Below are 20,431 nucleotides of genomic sequence, written 5' to 3'. Positions count from 1 at the left end.
TTCTTCGTATTCCACAGTCCTTCACCATTCCCCCAGTTTTCCAATACAATGTTTCTCAGGAAAAAGAAATAGATAAATCTAGCGTTCTGCTTACCCGTTCGGTCTCGGTGTCCTTGTTCTGGGCTCAAGAAACTCTGTCTCTTCCTCCATTTCCGTTTCAAGGATCGTGTTTTTCTGAGAAGGCTGCGGTGAAAGCATTTCCCATTCATTGTCATGGGTGACAGCCTGCATCATAACTGCATCTGGGTCAGCCTCGCCGCGCCTCTTGCTCTTCCGTGATTGGCGGCCCAGACCAGAGGCCTCTTCCAGCGCTAAAGATTCCAGAGGCTTCATTCCTCCTAGAACTTGAATCTGGGGACCCTCGCCCAAGCCAGCATCAGAGGTTGACTCTGCATCTTTGCCAGCCCCTCCAGGTCCTGAGTTCCTATCTTCCGACGACTGATCAGCTACCTCCCTATGGCCCACGACCATCCAAGTCTGGTCTTGCCCAGGACTTTCAGGAGACGATCTCCTATCACTTTGGGGAGACCTTCTCTCTGCAGAATGATCTCGTCTTTCATCTGAGGAGACAAGCTGACATGAATCTGGGAAGCCGGCCAGCTGAGTTCCTGACACCTCTGCTTCTTCAGAACCTGTGTGAAACTCTTCGAATTCAGATGTGTTTTCTCTCGCTTCACAGGTCTCTGGCTTTGCGGGTGAATTCTCTTCGTGGTTTACAAGTATGTAATCCATGTGTGGTCCATGATCGTCTTCATTCTTCTCCCGGCACCTTTCTTCCCTGCATTCTGCTGTTACCTGCTCAGGCCCTTTGGTAGGAGTTATTTTTTCTTCTTCCAATTCTGATATTCCCTTGCTGGCACCTAGAAGTGGAAGATGAAGAGGAGAAGGGGAGAACAAGGCTCTATTAACACATCACGAGATTTGTGATCTTTGCAAATGATCCATCTAAGGACGGAGAATTTAAGAAGTTTTTTGTTTGTTTGTTCTGTTTTATTTTATTTTATTTTATTTTATTTTATTTTATTTTATTTATTTTATTTTGGGAGAGCAGTTTAATTTTCCCATGGGTATTACAGGAAAAGCAGACACTATTGCTGCCTTAACACAGGACTTGGGGAGGCATGCATTGCAAATGAAGTTAGTTCCTCTTTTACCCGCAGTGGTAGGAAGAGCTCAGTTTACAAATATGTTAATTGCGTGAAAACAGCAGTTTCTGGGGGTTGGAGGGATGGGTTGTTTCTTACCATTTGCTGGTCCTACGTCTCCACCTGCTGGCGAATCCGAATTATCTGTTTCTACTTCCCAGTCGATGTGTGACGGAGACAATTCAAGGTTGGAGTCAGCACCTACTTCCAAAGAAACGGACTCAGGGTCTTCATGAATATGCAGGACAACCAGCTGGCCAGGCTGTCGGTCTGGGGCCTCGGCGTGATTTTCCTTGCCTTTTTGATCAGGAAGGGCAGAAAGCAGCATCTCGGCCGCTTCGCTCCCTAGGGACTCATCCTCTGGAGAACCAGGTTCCTCTGTTGTTTTGACACCAACAGTAGGTTCTGTGAGATAGGACAAATCAAAGGGAGGGGTGTAAGGTGCCAGCGGGTGCTTCAGTTGGTCTTCTTCCAAGGGAGGGTCACCACCATAGAGAAAATATTCAGGCTCTTTCATTAAATCTTCATCGATATTTTGGCCCATGACATCATATTCGAAATCACCCCAAGAGGCTTCGGATGAACAGATATCTTGCTTCCCTGCATCCCCGTCGACTGGTGTTTCTGGATTGCCCTCTGATAATGTCAGTTTACTCATGTCATCTATTGTGCCCGTGGATGTGTTAAGACCTGAGGCATCGCTGAAACTGTGGTCGAAGGCAGCTTCGCTAATGTCCAGACAAGTGTCTGAGGCTAGCAGGGCATCAGGAACAGTGACAGAATTCTCAGTAGCAAAAAGTTGCTCATGGTCCGACAAGCCTCCTGCATCTGTCTGGCTTTCAGGAGAGAAGCCCTCTGACATCAACAAGCTGTTGCTGTCCATTATAGGCTCCTGCAGAGTTACAGAAATACCGGTCCCCATGCTGTCAATCATTGGGATTGTTCTGTCAACGAGTTCCAAAGTTGGTGCTACATCAGAGGCAGCAACGTTCTCTGATGTTTTTAAACCTGTGTTGTTTTCACTGTTTATTTCAGAGGGTTCAGGAGAACCTTCGCGAGAGGTAGGCTGAGATGAGCCACTTAGGTTCACTTGCTCACTGATCGGAGGCAGTGGAATTACATTTTCAGAACAGAGTTCTGAATTGTACGGGACAAATTCCTGCCCAGGCTCCTGATTGTGCTCTTCGTCCATCTTTGGCTCAGTGAGATATAACTCACTGGCTTCCCCTTCCGGTCCCACTCCAGCCCTGATGAGCTGCTCAGTCTCTTGCTTTGCTTCATAACCATGGCATATATCAGGGCTGTTGGAAGCCTGAGAATTGCTGTCATGGTCACAGTGGGTCAGTATATCTGGATTCTCACCATCTGCTTTCAAACTGAAGGGCTGCTTAGCATCTATCCACAAATCAGGCGACGCCGAGGCCAGTTGCCCACCCTCCTGGAAGTTGCCATGTAAAATATCTGGAACAAATGTGCCTTGGGGGCCCTCACTAGAAGTAGAGATATCCCATTCAGAGCCTGACTTCTTTATCAACTGGGCAGAAGAACTGACAGCCGGGAAATCTCCTGAGGCAATGCTTGAATTTGTTATTTCACTGGAGTATGATTTTTCTTCTTCCCACCAATTTGTTTCTTGACATTCCACAGTCAAAACATTAGATACAACACATTCATTTTCATCTGTGGGAGTAAATGTTGCGTCTGGCTGATCCCAGATGGACAGCACTGTGTTCTGACACTGGCTATCTTGGGTAGGGGTTTCAGAAGTCAGCTCTTCGCCAGCAGAAGACACGAAGGTTTGCTCTCTAGAATCCTTTTCTTTAATTTGGTCCAATATTACAAGCTGGCCAAGCTGATCAGCTTCCAGGTCTGGCTGTCTTGGTTGAATGTTCCAGAGTTGCTCATGGGAGCTCTCCTCATTGCTATCCAGAAAGGGTGACAGATGTTCATCACTGAAGGGATTAGTGCAATGCATTTCTATGGGTTCAATATCACCCTGGATGGGTACTCCCCAGGGACTCACTTTGTGGTATACTGAAGAACTCATCTCTAACACACTACTTGAGTTAGGCAATTCCCTTTCAAATGTGTTCTCAGTGGGTCGTCCTTCCTGTAGAGAGCCATTCCACCACTCGGTGCTCTCAGCTGAGAAGCCAAGCATTTCCAACTTGGAATAATTCTCATTCTTTGATTCACTTGTGGGAGATATCTGCCAGATGGTATCTCCCGTCTTCCCTGTTTCAGGAGAAGATCTCATCTCCATATCCACTGCTGTAACCTGTAGTTCAGTCTCCTTTAGCGGTGAGAAATTCCAGTGATAGGGGCTGCTTTGTTGATCATCACAGAACGGGTCTGACTTGTTCTCTGTTGATTCTGAATTGCCTCCATACGCAGGACATTCCCCAGACTTGGGGTCAGCAGTGACCAATACCAGATTAGGTTCATTCAGTGAATCCCAAGCTCTGGGTTCACTCTGAGCAACTTGGCAAGTGCCCAAATGGATCTCTTTCTCCACTGACTCTTCATCACCTATGCTGTCATCATCAGAGCCTGAGCTTGTTGAAATGAAGGCATCCTCTGGCTGCACAGTTGTAGGAAGGTCTTCGTCATTTTTCTCCTGATGGCTAACTACTAGATTTCTTTCCCGATATGCATCGGAATGTTCAGAATATTTGCCTGTCTCAGGGCTGGATACAGAGGAAAAGGAATCACCATCTGCTGAGTCATTCCAAATCTCTAAAAATTTAGGAACCTTGAGATCTAAGCTCTTCTCAAACTTGTCCATTTTGTTTTTGCCCAGGTCCTCCATTTCAGTAATTGCTTCTACTTGGCCATCAGTAGTAATTAGTTCAGACTCTTGGTGGCTCTGTTTGCTCCAGTCATCTTGATTCTGCTCCTGATCCCCCATATTGGGTCCATGGTCCCAGGAAGGCCATGGAGCTGAAGAATCATTTAGGCCAGGGCTCGATGCACTCGAGTGTGTATACTCACTAGAAATACTATCTCTGCGATAATTTCCTGACGAAATAGCTCCTGGAAGGCTGTTTTCAGTACTCTCAACTTCAAGATTCTTAGTAATCTCAGAATTTGGGAAATTGACCTGCACGTCGTTATCTACAGAGCCATCCCAAATGTCAAGGCTTTGGGGACATTCACGGGGTGGCTCTTGGTTCACTCTCTCTGGTTCCAGAACGTTACACTCTTCAGTTTTCTCGAGATCCATTTCAGGTAAAGATACAGTTTTTGTTAAATTCAGCCCAAGCCCACCGGAAGTGTCAGTGGCTTCCTCTGAATTTCTGTGATACATGAGGTGGTTGTCACAGGTCTCTTCCACCTGCAGGTCATTTGTGGGCACTTCTGTGTGCACATCACGGGGATCTGGACTGTAAGACTCCCTCTCATGCTCTAAAACCTCCTGGGGCTCCTCAGTCTGAGGACTGGAAGGGATTGAAAGAGAGCTGATTTTGCCAGATTCATCACAGATTTCTTGATGTGCAGATGCAACTGGGGAAGAGCCTTCTTGGTCGCTTTGCCCTTTTCCAGACCTCTCCGAAGCTCCATCCAACGTCTCCTCCTCACAGAGGTGCTCTCTAGCAGTGGCTCCATGGGCTTCCTCCTCACTTTTGCTTTGTCCAAAGCTAGGACCTCTCCATGGATCGGAGTGTCCAAAATGCCCTGGATTCTCAAGGTTGGTTGCCAAGGATGTTGCATCACGTGGCAAGGTTCCTCTGCATGTGTCCTGCTTATCGGGATCAAGGGCATCTGACTCATTGGCTCCAGAGGCTTCTAGCACATCTGGGATACAACTGTCTTTAATTTTTTCTGATGAGCTGGGAGTTCCGGGAGGAGATCTGTGTTGTTCAGAACCCGTAACATATGATGGGCCTGGTAAGATTAATGAAGACATGTCATTGTCTCTCATGACGGAGTCCCAAAGACTATTTGCGATCAGCTGTCCACTTTTTTCATTCAACGTGTGATATTCATTGGCCAGAGTGTCCTTGTTGTGCTCAGAAGAGGCAGGGAGTTCCCAGTCTCCCTGATTTGCTTCCTGATACTCCACACCCCATGGCTCCAGCTGTCTCACTGAAAATCGGGTTTCTGGTTCAGTGCTTTCAGTCGCATATCCTTGTGCTTGACCTTCGCTGGAGATGGCCACACCTGCGCTACAGTCATCCCAGTCCAAATCGTTATCCATATCAGAGATGGTCGCAGTGGACTGCGTGTCCTCCAGAATCACTCTGTTCCACAGGTCAAGGCTGTCAGGGGCCATCTGGCGGGAGTTGGTGCTGCTGTGTAGGAGCGTGAGCTGTCGATTTGTTTCATTGTACAGCTGCATCACACTGGGGTCGTCGTAACTGGACAGGCTGCTTTCCCCGAGGTCGTCCTCCATGGAGATGTTCTTATCATCTGTGGGCTCCGTCCCGAGTAAATCCCTATCGGAGCTGTAAGTGACATTTGCTTCAGAACTTTTATCTGCATCAGGTGAGCCCCACATTTCTAGGTTCCCAGGACCTGAACTAATTCGATTTCTAGGTGGCTGCTGGGGTGACTGGGGAGGCATTTCAGTCTCCCTGGTGGCAGAGTTAGCATCTTTGGACTCAAACCCTCCCTCTTGAGCAAATTGCTTGTTTTCCGTTTCTTTTTCTTCTCCAGCAAATGTTGGCGAAGTATAGGAGTCAGATGTGGAGTAGTTGGTATCTAAGGGGGAGGGCACCGAATCTTCCCCTATGTTGGATGCACTGTAATCGGGACATTTGTATAAGAAAGAATCTTCCCACGGCGCCAGGACGTCTGACCCTCCTTTCTTGATACCTTCCTCAAAAAGGTTCCAGGAGTCTACCTTTTCATACTCCTTCCCCCTGATTTGTGGATCCACTAAGCCATTCTGATCTTCCTTTGTTGGTTTAGAATTATTCCACGCATGATCCAGATTGGATCTGGGATTTCCAGATATAAGGATATTATCCCTGGAGTCGTGGTTCTTCTTGCTCCAGATTTCTGGAGCTGCTTCATTATTTGCTTCACTGGGTGAATTGTCTTCCGAAGGAAAAGAAAACCCACTTTTTGCCATGGCCCATTCACTCGGGTCCCTTGCAGAAGGTGTCTCGCCACTCGTGGGATGCAGATTCCAGTTATTTGTCAAGGCTTTGGCACCCTCTTCTTTACCAAATGCGCTCCAGCCTGGGAATGACACCACAGCAGCTGATTCCCCATCTTCTGTGGGGTTTCCCCACGGCTCCGGCATCGCTGTGGGAGAGCGATCAGAACGCCACAGGGCAGCAAAGTCTTCTATCAGGTGGTTTGTTCCCTGAGGAGGAGCACTGGGCAAACTCGATTTCTCTGTGGGCATGCTCTGAAACTGCAAGTGGTCCTCGTTTGGGTCTTGAATATTATTGCTGCCCAGCCCAGGCTGACCAAATTCAGGCTCCCAGGGACTTGACTTTGGGAATTCGAGACTCTTTGGTTGAAATATAGAATCTGAGGCTCTCCTATCAACTGGGCTTGGCTTATGGTCTTTCCATGACTCGGGGCTCTGGAAGACAGACTCTTGTTCACTGGAACTCCATGCATCCGCAATATTTTTAGAGTCAATTTCCAAACCACCCCACCAGCTGCTGCACCGCGCACGGGTCTGAGGTGGCCCTAGGTGACCCGTGTCTACTGCTTTTGGGGTCACATCTTCTGGATAGAGTGGGGCTGGTTCTTCTGTGGATGGTGAGCTTTCTACAAAGCTGTTCATAGGTGTTGGTGGGATCCTCTTTCCAATACTTTTCAGCCTTTCTGGGGAAGGAGACTTATCTTCCATAAAACCTGTCAGGCTCACTTTTCTTTCAGAGTTATCCTTGGGACTTTCTTGTCTCTGAACAAATTCCTCATCAAATTCCACAAGGTTATCTTTGCCAGCCTCTGACAGAAGCGAACTGGATGAATATTTGGACAGGTCCGTCCCTATCCCATTGATTTCTTTAGGCCCCGTCGGGGGTTGTCCTTCTGATGAATCACTATTGGGGAAGAAGTCATCTGTGGGAGAGTAGTCTGCAGAATGAGAAGATGGTTGGGACTGCCCAGAAGCCATGGGTGCTGGGTCAAAGGTGAAGAGGTCAAAGGCTTCACTGTGTGCTCCAGACCGGGCGTGCTCCTCCGGTACTGCTCCTTCGGGGATGGGACTATAGGAGTCAAACCCTGGGAGAAGGCTGTGGTGAGGCCCCGCCCCTTCTCCCACTGGACTGTCATCACTGAGGAAAACCGAGCTCTCCTTGGATGAACGGCTGCTCCTAATGGTGGCCAACCCGCTATCTGGACTGACAAGGTCGATGTTTACATCCACCTGAGCCTGGTTAGAATCATTCAGATCTGGAGGGTTTTCTATGAAATTCACGGAGCTGGGCTGGGGCTCTATGTCAGAACCGTATAGCTCCATAATCCCGGAAGATCCCTGGGACAGAGGGGCGCTGCCTGCCACGGCTTCTGTCGAGGACGTCCGGCTGTTGGAGACCATCTCTGGACACCTCCTGTTGATGACTTCCTTGACAAGAAGAACCACCTGATCACAGGTCACCAAAGGGTTCTCCTGCTGGTACACCAGGATCTCATCACAGCCACATTCAAAGGGCTCCAGCTCCAGGCAAGGGGTCTGGCTTTCTTCCAGTTCACAGCAGATCTGTCAGGGAGGCACAGGGGTCTGTGTGAGCACTCAGGCACTGCCTGCCCTTGGCAATGGGTCTTTCTTAATTTTTCTTAATATAAAATCAATCTGTGTTCATCTGTCTATGAAGAAGATCTCAAACAACTGAAAACTGCCTAACGTAAGACACGGAAAGTCCCGCTTACTGTACCACTGACTCTTTCTACAATCCCATCCAACTGGCTCTTCTTTTAACTCAAAATCCCGCTGCTCAAATTTGGTTGCTTCTGAAAGTTGCAGGTTAAGAGATGTCAACCATTGGGGCGCCTGGGTGGCTTAGTCGGTTGGGCGTCCGACTTTCGCTTGGGTCACGATCTCGCGGTTCGTGGGTTCGAGCCCCGCGTCGGGCTCTGTGCTGACTGCCAGCTCAGAGCCTGGAGCCTGTTTCAGTCTGTGACTCCCTCTCTCTCTGACCCTCCCCTGCTCATGCTCTCTCTCTCTCTCTCTCTCCTAGAAATAAAAAAAAAAAAAAAGAGAGATGTCAACCATTTAAATCCTTTTCTTGTCGTAATAGGATACCATCTTCCAATGGGAGTGCAACTCAAGTTTGCAAAAAGCAGAGAGAATGCTGGTTGCCGAGAAGAACTAGGGGGACACGTGTAAGAATAAGGGGCAATCGGGTGGGCGAAGGGCTCTGGTTTAGGACCAGGCACCCAGGACCTGCATTTGCCTCGGAAAGCCTCATAAGGAGAAGGAAAACATAATAAAGAGAAAGGTACCAGAGGTGGAACTTTTCAACAGCACTCGGGCCCCAACTACCTCTTCCCTCCCCAGGAAGCATCGACAGGGAGCCTGGAACAGACAAAGCTCACCTGGGAGGCCAAGAGAATGTGTGACAGCTGGTGTGAGGCCAGAACCAGGATGCAGCTCTAGGATTTTTAGGAAATGTCAGGGGTATTTTGCACAGTGGGCTTTTGAAATGGCCCCACCGGATTAGTGAAGGTAATAACAGCAATAGTAATAATAAATACAGGGCTCACATAGACGATGATGATGATGATGCTAATAAACACTTATCGAGTGTTTCCATATGCCAGGCACAGTTTAAAGGTTTTATGTGCATTATTTTCTTTAATCCTCAAAATAATTCTGTTACAAGATAGGGATTCTTTGTCCCTGTTTTGCCAGTGATGAAATAGAGACACAGCAAGGTTAAACAACTTGCAGTTAACAAGTGAAGAAGCCACATTTTGAACTCTGCAGAGGCTGACCTTTCATCAACTGTGATCATGTGGACACAGAGGATTCCTCTAGTGTAGTCTTGACCTTGTGCTGCTCAGAGGAACTGTCTCTAAGGTGATGGCTGGGGAAGGCCATGGGGAAGAAGAGAGGCAGGGCAGAGCGGGTTCAAGGCCATGGGGAAGAGGGGAGGCAGGAGAGAACAGGTTCAAGGGCATCTGATCCCTTTACCTGCTCTCCCGCTTTTGTCTGTTTTAGATTACCCAATTTTAAAACCGATTTGCTTCTAAAAGTGATTTGAAAACCACCATGTTGGAGGCTTAGGAGATATAAGTCTGTCCCTAGGAAACCAGTGACCAAAGATGAAATAGAGCTTTGGAACCCAGTGCAGACAAAAAGCATTGAAAAAGCCACAGGCTGGTGAGGCAATGCACAGATGTGTGAGGGTCAGAAAGGAGGGTACAAAACACATCTGGAGCAGGGGCTCTTGCATATTTGGACTTGAGAATGCACAGAGGAGTCTGTAAGTGCCTACAGTCACATGCAAAACAGCCAAGATGGATCTCCTGGGGAACAGAGAGTGACGATGTAGAAGAAGAAAGGAGTCAGGACTGTGCATAGCCACCTGCGGAGACAGGTGTCTAATCTGATAATGAGGAAAGATTAGTGAGCAGACTGTTCTGGGTTCATGTCATCCGTAATCCTGATGAATCACGTAGGTTCTCATATTAGTTCTTAAAGCATTCCCGTGCCCTATTTTGATTTTGTCTACCTCTTATATTATTTCCAAAACGTTCGGTTAAAAAAGTCAGTTATCAACCAAGAGGAGCTGGCTAATTAACCAATTAGAATTTTAGTGGTTGGAGACAAACCAACTTTATCAAAGCATTAGATCACTGGTGACTAAACACTGGGCACCAAATAGGTATTTAGACAAGGACTAAGCCTCCTTAGGTATGACCAAATAGCAGCCCTCTAAGCAAACATTGTCCACAGGACTCGCCCTTCTTTGGGTGAAAAAGATATGCTCTTTCTCTTTTATAGATTTAGTCTCTAAGACAAATAGATATGGGGATCTTTTAAAAGGCCCTTGGTAGTCACGGGGGATGAAAGGTACAGGGAATATAGTCAACAGTATAAGTGTCGTATGATGACAAGAGCTAGTGACACTTGAGGGCACAGCATAATGTATGCAGTTGTTGAATCACTATATTCTACACCTGTCAACTAAACTTAGTACAAAAAATAAATAAAATAAAATAAAATAAAATAAAATAAAATAAAATAAAATAAAATAACATGCCCTGGGTGGAGGTAAAGGGGGTCAAAAGGTAGAAGCTTCCAATTACAAAACAAGGAAATCCTGGGGATGTCGTGTACAGATGGCCACTGTGTTGCATATTTGAGAGTTGTTAAAAGAGGAGATCTTAAAAAATCCTCATCACATGAAAATGTGTTTTGTAACTATGTATGACAATGCATGTTCACTAGACTTTGTGGGTACCACTTCAGACTATACGCAAATATCAAATCATTAGTTCATACCCCAGAAACGAATACAATGTTGGATTCCCATTACACCTCAACTTTTCAAAAAGGGCCAATATTTATCTCACTGCCAATTCTAATTAGGTGATTTTTTTTTTGGCAATATAGCAGTAATACTAAACACTAAAACTCTGAGTCAAGTGTTGAGAATTAAACACAGATTTTTATCAATCAATCAATGGCCCAATGTGCACAATACCCCCAACATTTCTTCCTCTTCCTTTAATAATATTTTATTTATTTCTTAAATGTTTATTTATTTTTGAGAGAGAGAGTGTGAGTTGGGAGGGGCAGAGAGAAAGAGGGAGACAGGATCTGAAGCAGGCTCTATACTGACAGCACCTAGCCCGATGTGGGGCTTGAACTCATGAACTGTGAGATCACAACCTGAGCTGAAGTCTGACACTCAACTGACTGAGCCACCCAGGTGCTCCCACCCACATTTCTTAAAACTCACACTCTAGGACCTTATCTCTTGGGTCTCTTTCTCTGGGCCACCAGTGCGTCCCCATGTCCCACCGCGTGTTGTGACAGCCAGTAGGTTAGGAAGCAGTGAAATGGGCCAGAGTGAAGAAGGTCCTTACCTGACTGCACAACTCGAGGTTCTGGGAGTACACAGCAATCTGTTGTCTCGGCTGCTCTTCCTCTGACAGGTAGCTGGCCAGGAGGATGAGGACATCATAGCCAAACTTGTCTGCAAATGCTTTCAAGTCACTGCTGATATTGCTGTGAAACATACAGTTCTGAAACAACAACAGGCAATTTTATATTAATGCCAACCTGCCCGGCTTCCGGGAGTCATGCCACAATGTGTCCGGCGTTACAATCTATCGTGACAGATATTCATTATCAGACGCAAGCCAGATAAACACACAAGCCAGCAAACTCTCGAGCTCTGGCTTAAAATGTCCTTTGCTTGTTTGTTTTCCTAACCCAAGAAAGGAAGGAGTCTTGGCCCTTATTAAGGCAGTTTAGACAAGGAACAAATATCTCAACAGTTTTCCTTCCTAAAATGTTTATCTGAATGTTAACTTTGTAAATATTACTTTTCCTTTTATTGTTCATAGGATGTAAGAATGGCTGCTGACTGTTATTACAACCTATCCCTAGAAAAATAGGAGGGAGTTGTTCTTTTTTTATAATTGTTTTCCAATGACTTATGACACCAAGAAGGACCCCTAAGGATGAAGCGAGCTGAGTTAATGCTCTGCTTTTTATTCCTGGGGAGACGCCCGGGAGATTTACGGAAGGACTCTGATGCCAGATCTTCTTGCTTCAAGTGGCAGCTAAGAAGGAATGAGTAATTGTGGAAAAGGAAGCCACCACCACACAGCACCCAGGCCTGTGGCTCACATCCTCTTCGAATATGTGCTGGTCTCTGAGTTGTATGAGCTGCAGTGAGAACCACTTTGTTGGCATAGTTGTTTCTCTTTCTTAAAGAAATGCAGTGAAGACCATAGGTGAGCCCCTAGCGTAATGCCTCGCATATACTAGTGGCTCAGAAAAATGTTTTTGAATGACAAGAGAGATGTACCCCAGTATCAGCCTTTGCTACACAAACCTCTGTCACAGCATATAGATTCGATCATCATGTACTACCAATCGACAGTCCGTTGCACTACTCAGTGAAAATCATCACCATGGGCACTCAAGAGACACAAAGAACTCTTAATTTTTGTTCTGATACAAAAGTCATCAGCACTACCCAAGCCACTGGCGAGGTGTCAGAGTGATGCAGAAATACCACCGGAAGAGGAGGAGCCATGTACCCCCTCCTCCGACAGCTGCTGTGAAGAGCTAGACCGAGCCCTGCACGTGGGTGCAGATATTTTCCGTGCACAGAATACTGTTTGTATGTGGCAGCTCTTTAAACCAGTGGATTTCATATTTGTGCCTCAGATAATTTACCAGCCGCTTTAGAATATTTGTAACACATGCAATCTATAATTCTGCTGAGTTGAATCTCAACCATGAGGGGCCACACGAGATAGCTGCCAGATGTGCGAGCGCCGCCTGTCACCCGCGTCCCCACCTCAAGGAGTGTTTGTGGCCTACTTCTGCGGCAGTCGCTCTCTCTAGGCATCTCACCAGACCATTTCCCTTTTTGGTTACAAGGCCTGGCACAGGGTAACTCACAAAGCTCTCAGGATATATCATTGCTGAACACCAAGGATCTATTGTACCCACTTGGTAGTGACATTTATGATGGGCAAATACAATAGCTTTTATAAACCTGTGTGTCCGAAAGCGTATTGTCAGTTTTCATGCTTTTTATTTATTGTCCAAGTGTCTTAACAAGTTATAAAATAGATACTTAAAGAAGGCAATTCACCCACAATAGAAGTAAATATTTAAAATATATTTAAAAATTGGACCTCATGTCATACACAGTGTACATTCTATAGATGAAATTATTCCAAATCATCATTCTCCCTGAAGACAACCTCAGTGCTGAGGTTTCTGCCATCATGAATTAGAAAAGAAGAAGAGGGGCGCCTGGGTGGCTCAGTCAGTTAAGCAGCTGACTCTTCATTTCGGCTCAGGTCATGATCTCATGGTTTGTGAGTTCTGCATTGCCAGCATGGAGCCTACTTGGGATTCTCTCCCTCCCTCTCTCTCTGCCCCTACCCGGCTCATGGTCCCCTCCTCTCTCTCAAAAATAAATAACATTTAAAAATGAAGGAAGGCAGGAAGGAAGGAAGGAAGGAAGGAAGGAAGGAAGGAAGGAAGATATGGTCCTGAAGGAAAACAAGCATGGATGGCAAGTACCTACATCTTATCTCCTACATCCTCTAGACTAAAGGCTTAGGCCAAGAAGCTCAACAACTATCCTTTAAAAACTTTTTTTTTCATAATGTACATAAAATCCCCCACATGCAGTTATAAACCCTTGAAAGAAGGTACAACATTTCTAAGAGATTTTCACATATCGTAACAATTATCACAAGACTCTCAGCTAGGTCATTTGAACAAAAGAAGGCAGGTTTTACTGATGTCCAAACACAAGATGAGGATTCATTGCATGTGGCATTATTCAAAGCCATACGTGTGGAATGTTTGTTATTCAAAACTGTTGGCTGAGCTCCAATCTGTTTGGATTCTTCTGTGTGAAAATGATGGCTCTATGATCTTGCTGGACTCCAGTCCAGCGGCTCTGGCAACACCAAGCATCGTGTTAAAATGCAGAGTCTCAGGCCATCCCCCCAGACTTATTGAAATAGAAACTGCAAATTTTGGAAATTTTTTTCCAAAAATTCTAGGTGATTTAAACACGCATTGGAGATTCGAACGCACATTGGGAATGGAAAAGCAATTTCAAAAAGGGCGGTATTCTTCACTGTTATTTTTTTTTCTTGTGAGAATACATATCTTTCTTTGGATTCTTTCACTGCTTGAACTAACTCTCACCCTCAGCTCCTTGTTCCTCACACCACTTTCAACATAAAAATCACCGCAGGGCGGGCTGTGTATTTCTGAGTCATTTTGCGACACGTTTGTATTTATTGGGTCCAGGATTGGGTCCAAGATTCTGTATTTTCATTATGTGCCTCAAGAGATTCTTGGGACCAAGCTGCATTGGGTGACACTCTCCCACTTTTCCTCCAGGTGGCCCCCAAAATCCATATGATCGTATGAGTATTAAAAAAAAAAAAAAACTTTGGGGGCACCTGGGTGGCTTAGTCAGTTAAGCCTCCGACTTTCGCTTAGGTCATGATCTCGCGGTTCGTGGGTTCGAGCCCCGCGTCGGGCTCTGTGCTGACTGCCAGCTCAGAGCCTGGAGCCTGTTTCAGTCTGTGACTCCCTCTCTCTCTGACCCTCCCCTGCTCATGCTCTCTCTCTCTCTCTCTCTCCTAGAAATAAAAAAAAAAAAAAAGAGAGATGTCAACCATTTAAATCCTTTTCTTGTCGTAATAGGATACCATCTTCCAATGGGAGTGCAACTCAAGTTTGCAAAAAGCAGAGAGAATGCTGGTTGCCGAGAAGAACTAGGGGGACACGTGTAAGAATAAGGGGCAATCGGGTGGGCGAAGGGCTCTGGTTTAGGACCAGGCACCCAGGACCTGCATTTGCCTCGGAAAGCCTCATAAGGAGAAGGAAAACATAATAAAGAGAAAGGTACCAGAGGTGGAACTTTTCAACAGCACTCGGGCCCCAACTACCTCTTCCCTCCCCAGGAAGCATCGACAGGGAGCCTGGAACAGACAAAGCTCACCTGGGAGGCCAAGAGAATGTGTGACAGCTGGTGTGAGGCCAGAACCAGGATGCAGCTCTAGGATTTTTATGAAATGTCAGGGGTATTTTGCACAGTGGGCTTTTGAAATGGCCCCACCGGATTAGTGAAGGTAATAACAGCAATAGTAATAATAAATACAGGGCTCACATAGACGATGATGATGATGATGCTAATAAACACTTATCGAGTGTTTCCATATGCCAGGCACATTTAAAGGTTTTATGTGCATTATTTTCTTTAATCCTCAAAATAATTCTGTTACAAGATAGGGATTCTTTGTCCCTGTTTTGCCAGTGATGAAATAGAGACACAGCAAGGTTAAACAACTTGCAGTTAACAAGTGAAGAAGCCACATTTTGAACTCTGCAGAGGCTGACCTTTCATCAACTGTGATCATGTGGACACAGAGGATTCCTCTAGTGTAGTCTTGACCTTGTGCTGCTCAGAGGAACTGTCTCTAAGGTGATGGCTGGGGAAGGCCATGGGGAAGAAGAGAGGCAGGGCAGAGCGGGTTCAAGGCCATGGGGAAGAGGGGAGGCAGGAGAGAACAGGTTCAAGGGCATCTGATCCCTTTACCTGCTCTCCCGCTTTTGTCTGTTTTAGATTACCCAATTTTAAAACCGATTTGCTTCTAAAAGTGATTTGAAAACCACCATGTTGGAGGCTTAGGAGATATAAGTCTGTCCCTAGGAAACCAGTGACCAAAGATGAAATAGAGCTTTGGAACCCAGTGCAGACAAAAAGCATTGAAAAAGCCACAGGCTGGTGAGGCAATGCACAGATGTGTGAGGGTCAGAAAGGAGGGTACAAAACACATCTGGAGCAGGGGCTCTTGCATATTTGGACTTGAGAATGCACAGAGGAGTCTGTAAGTGCCTACAGTCACATGCAAAACAGCCAAGATGGATCTCCTGGGGAACAGAGAGTGACGATGTAGAAGAAGAAAGGAGTCAGGACTGTGCGTAGCCACCTGCGGAGACAGGTGTCTAATCTGATAATGAGGAAAGATTAGTGAGCAGACTGTTCTGGGTTCATGTCATCCGTAATCCTGATGAATCATGTAGGTTCTCATATTAGTTCTTAAAGCATTCCCGTGCCCTATTTTGATTTTGTCTACCTCTTATATTATTTCCAAAACGTTCGGTTAAAAAAGTCAGTTATCAACCAAGAGGAGCTGGCTAATTAACCAATTAGAATTTTAGTGGTTGGAGACAAACCAACTTTATCAAAGCATTAGATCACTGGTGACTAAACACTGGGCACCAAATAGGTATTTAGACAAGGACTAAGCCTCCTTAGGTATGACCAAATAGCAGCCCTCTAAGCAAACATTGTCCACAGGACTCGCCCTTCTTTGGGTGAAAAAGATATGCTCTTTCTCTTTTATAGATTTAGTCTCTAAGACAAATAGATATGGGGATCTTTTAAAAGGCCCTTGGTAGTCACGGGGGATGAAAGGTACAGGGAATATAGTCAACAGTATAAGTGTCGTATGATGACAAGAGCTAGTGACACTTGAGGGCACAGCATAATGTATGCAGTTGTTGAATCACTATATTCTACACCTGTCAACTAAACTTAGTACAAAAAATAAATAAAATAAAATAAAATAAAATAAAATAAAATAAAATAAAATAACATGCCCTGGGTGGAGGTAAAGGGGGTCAAAAGGTAGAAGCTTCCAATTACAAAACAAGGAAATCCTGGGGATGTCGTGTACAGATGGCCACTGTGTTGCATATTTGAGAGTTGTTAAAAGAGGAGATCTTAAAAAATCCTCATCACATGAAAATGTGTTTTGTAACTATGTATGACAATGCATGTTCACTAGACTTTGTGGGTACCACTTCAGACTATACGCAAATATCAAATCATTAGTTCATACCCCAGAAACGAATACAATGTTGGATTCCCATTACACCTCAACTTTTCAAAAAGGGCCAATATTTATCTCACTGCCAATTCTAATTAGGTGATTTTTTTTTTGGCAATATAGCAGTAATACTAAACACTAAAACTCTGAGTCAAGTGTTGAGAATTAAACACAGATTTTTATCAATCAATCAATGGCCCAATGTGCACAATACCCCCAACATTTCTTCCTCTTCCTTTAATAATATTTTATTTATTTCTTAAATGTTTATTTATTTTTGAGAGAGAGAGTGTGAGTTGGGAGGGGCAGAGAGAAAGAGGGAGACAGGATCTGAAGCAGGCTCTATACTGACAGCACCTAGCCCGATGTGGGGCTTGAACTCATGAACTGTGAGATCACAACCTGAGCTGAAGTCTGACACTCAACTGACTGAGCCACCCAGGTGCTCCCACCCACATTTCTTAAAACTCACACTCTAGGACCTTATCTCTTGGGTCTCTTTCTCTGGGCCACCAGTGCGTCCCCATGTCCCACCGCGTGTTGTGACAGCCAGTAGGTTAGGAAGCAGTGAAATGGGCCAGAGTGAAGAAGGTCCTTACCTGACTGCACAACTCGAGGTTCTGGGAGTACACAGCAATCTGTTGTCTCGGCTGCTCTTCCTCTGACAGGTAGCTGGCCAGGAGGATGAGGACATCATAGCCAAACTTGTCTGCAAATGCTTTCAAGTCACTGCTGATATTGCTGTGAAACATACAGTTCTGAAACAACAACAGGCAATTTTATATTAATGCCAACCTGCCCGGCTTCCGGGAGTCATGCCACAATGTGTCCGGCGTTACAATCTATCGTGACAGATATTCATTATCAGACGCAAGCCAGATAAACACACAAGCCAGCAAACTCTCGAGCTCTGGCTTAAAATGTCCTTTGCTTGTTTGTTTTCCTAACCCAAGAAAGGAAGGAGTCTTGGCCCTTATTAAGGCAGTTTAGACAAGGAACAAATATCTCAACAGTTTTCCTTCCTAAAATGTTTATCTGAATGTTAACTTTGTAAATATTACTTTTCCTTTTATTGTTCATAGGATGTAAGAATGGCTGCTGACTGTTATTACAACCTATCCCTAGAAAAATAGGAGGGAGTTGTTCTTTTTTTATAATTGTTTTCCAATGACTTATGACACCAAGAAGGACCCCTAAGGATGAAGCGAGCTGAGTTAATGCTCTGCTTTTTATTCCTGGGGAGACGCCCGGGAGATTTACGGAAGGACTCTGATGCCAGATCTTCTTGCTTCAAGTGGCAGCTAAGAAGGAATGAGTAATTGTGGAAAAGGAAGCCACCACCACACAGCACCCAGGCCTGTGGCTCACATCCTCTTCGAATATGTGCTGGTCTCTGAGTTGTATGAGCTGCAGTGAGAACCACTTTGTTGGCATAGTTGTTTCTCTTTCTTAAAGAAATGCAGTGAAGACCATAGGTGAGCCCCTAGCGTAATGCCTCGCATATACTAGTGGCTCAGAAAAATGTTTTTGAATGACAAGAGAGATGTACCCCAGTATCAGCCTTTGCTACACAAACCTCTGTCACAGCATATAGATTCGATCATCATGTACTACCAATCGACAGTCCGTTGCACTACTCAGTGAAAATCATCACCATGGGCACTCAAGAGACACAAAGAACTCTTAATTTTTGTTCTGATACAAAAGTCATCAGCACTACCCAAGCCACTGGCGAGGTGTCAGAGTGATGCAGAAATACCACCGGAAGAGGAGGAGCCATGTACCCCCTCCTCCGACAGCTGCTGTGAAGAGCTAGACCGAGCCCTGCACGTGGGTGCAGATATTTTCCGTGCACAGAATACTGTTTGTATGTGGCAGCTCTTTAAACCAGTGGATTTCATATTTGTGCCTCAGATAATTTACCAGCCGCTTTAGAATATTTGTAACACATGCAATCTATAATTCTGCTGAGTTGAATCTCAACCATGAGGGGCCACACGAGATAGCTGCCAGATGTGCGAGCGCCGCCTGTCACCCGCGTCCCCACCTCAAGGAGTGTTTGTGGCCTACTTCTGCGGCAGTCGCTCTCTCTAGGCATCTCACCAGACCATTTCCCTTTTTGGTTACAAGGCCTGGCACAGGGTAACTCACAAAGCTCTCAGGATATATCATTGCTGAACACCAAGGATCTATTGTACCCACTTGGTAGTGACATTTATGATGGGCAAATACAATAGCTTTTATAAACCTGTGTGTCCGAAAGCGTATTGTCAGTTTTCATGCTTTTTATTTATTGTCCAAGTGTCTTAACAAGTTATAAAATAGATACTTAAAGAAGGCAATTCACCCACAATAGAAGTAAATATTTAAAATATATTTAAAAATTGGACCTCATGTCATACACAGTGTACATTCTATAGATGAAATTATTCCAAATCATCATTCTCCCTGAAGACAACCTCAGTGCTGAGGTTTCTGCCATCATGAATTAGAAAAGAAGAAGAGGGGCGCCTGGGTGGCTCAGTCAGTTAAGCAGCTGACTCTTCATTTCGGCTCAGGTCATGATCTCATGGTTTGTGAGTTCTGCATTGCCAGCATGGAGCCTACTTGGGATTCTCTCCCTCCCTCTCTCTCTGCCCCTACCCGGCTCATGGTCCCCTCCTCTCTCTCAAAAATAAATAACATTTAAAAATGAAGGAAGGCAGGAAGGAAGGAAGGAAGGAAGGAAGGAAGGAAGGAAGGAAGATATGGTCCTGAAGGAAAACAAGCATGGATGGCAAGTACCTACATCTTATCTCCTACATCCTCTAGACTAAAGGCTTAGGCCAAGAAGCTCAACAACTATCCTTTAAAAACTTTTTTTTTCATAATGTACATAAAATCCCCCACATGCAGTTATAAACCCTTGAAAGAAGGTACAACATTTCTAAGAGATTTTCACATATCGTAACAATTATCACAAGACTCTCAGCTAGGTCATTTGAACAAAAGAAGGCAGGTTTTACTGATGTCCAAACACAAGATGAGGATTCATTGCATGTGGCATTATTCAAAGCCATACGTGTGGAATGTTTGTTATTCAAAACTGTTGGCTGAGCTCCAATCTGTTTGGATTCTTCTGTGTGAAAATGATGGCTCTATGATCTTGCTGGACTCCAGTCCAGCGGCTCTGGCAACACCAAGCATCGTGTTAAAATGCAGAGTCTCAGGCCATCCCCCCAGACTTATTGAAATAGAAACTGCAAATTTTGGAAATTTTTTTCCAAAAATTCTAGGTGATTTAAACACGCATTGGAGATTCGAACGCACATTGGGAATGGAAAAGCAATTTCAAAAAGGGCGGTATTCTTCACTGTTATTTTTTTTTCTTGTGAGAATACATATCTTTCTTTGGATTCTTTCACTGCTTGAACTAACTCTCACCCTCAGCTCCTTGTTCCTCACACCACTTTCAACATAAAAATCACCGCAGGGCGGGCTGTGTATTTCTGAGTCATTTTGCGACACGTTTGTATTTATTGGGTCCAGGATTGGGTCCAAGATTCTGTATTTTCATTATGTGCCTCAAGAGATTCTTGGGACCAAGCTGCATTGGGTGACACTCTCCCACTTTTCCTCCAGGTGGCCCCCAAAATCCATATGATCGTATGAGTATTAAAAAAAAAAAAAACATTTGGGGCACCTGGGTGGCTTAGTCAGTTAAGCCTCCGACTTTCGCTTAGGTCATGATCTCGCGGTTCGTGGGTTCGAGCCCCGCGTCGGGC

The 20,431-nt window shown here is 45.2% G+C and overlaps 1 protein-coding gene across 1 annotated transcript in view; it reads right to left on the bottom strand.

Annotated features, from left to right (window-relative positions):
- The window catches only part of PRUNE2 (prune homolog 2 with BCH domain), a 259,377-nt gene that overhangs the window by 79,050 nt on the left and 159,896 nt on the right, over nt 1–20,431 (bottom strand). Inside the window, exons 7-9 of the mRNA XM_077759363.1 lie at nt 17,267–17,425; nt 1,245–7,809; nt 95–860 (exon numbers count right to left, since the gene is read on the bottom strand). Coding sequence (XP_077615489.1) covers nt 95–860; nt 1,245–7,809; nt 17,267–17,425 — 7,490 coding nt within the window. The remainder of the gene's footprint in view (nt 1–94; nt 861–1,244; nt 7,810–17,266; nt 17,426–20,431) is intronic.

The sequence above is a fragment of the Crocuta crocuta genome, unplaced genomic scaffold (genome assembly GCF_008692635.1).
Source record: "Crocuta crocuta isolate KB4526 unplaced genomic scaffold, BGI_CrCroc_1.0 scaffold41, whole genome shotgun sequence".
In the NCBI taxonomy this organism is placed as follows: Eukaryota; Metazoa; Chordata; class Mammalia; order Carnivora; family Hyaenidae; genus Crocuta; species Crocuta crocuta.
This window is presented reverse-complemented; position numbering and strand designations above follow the sequence as displayed.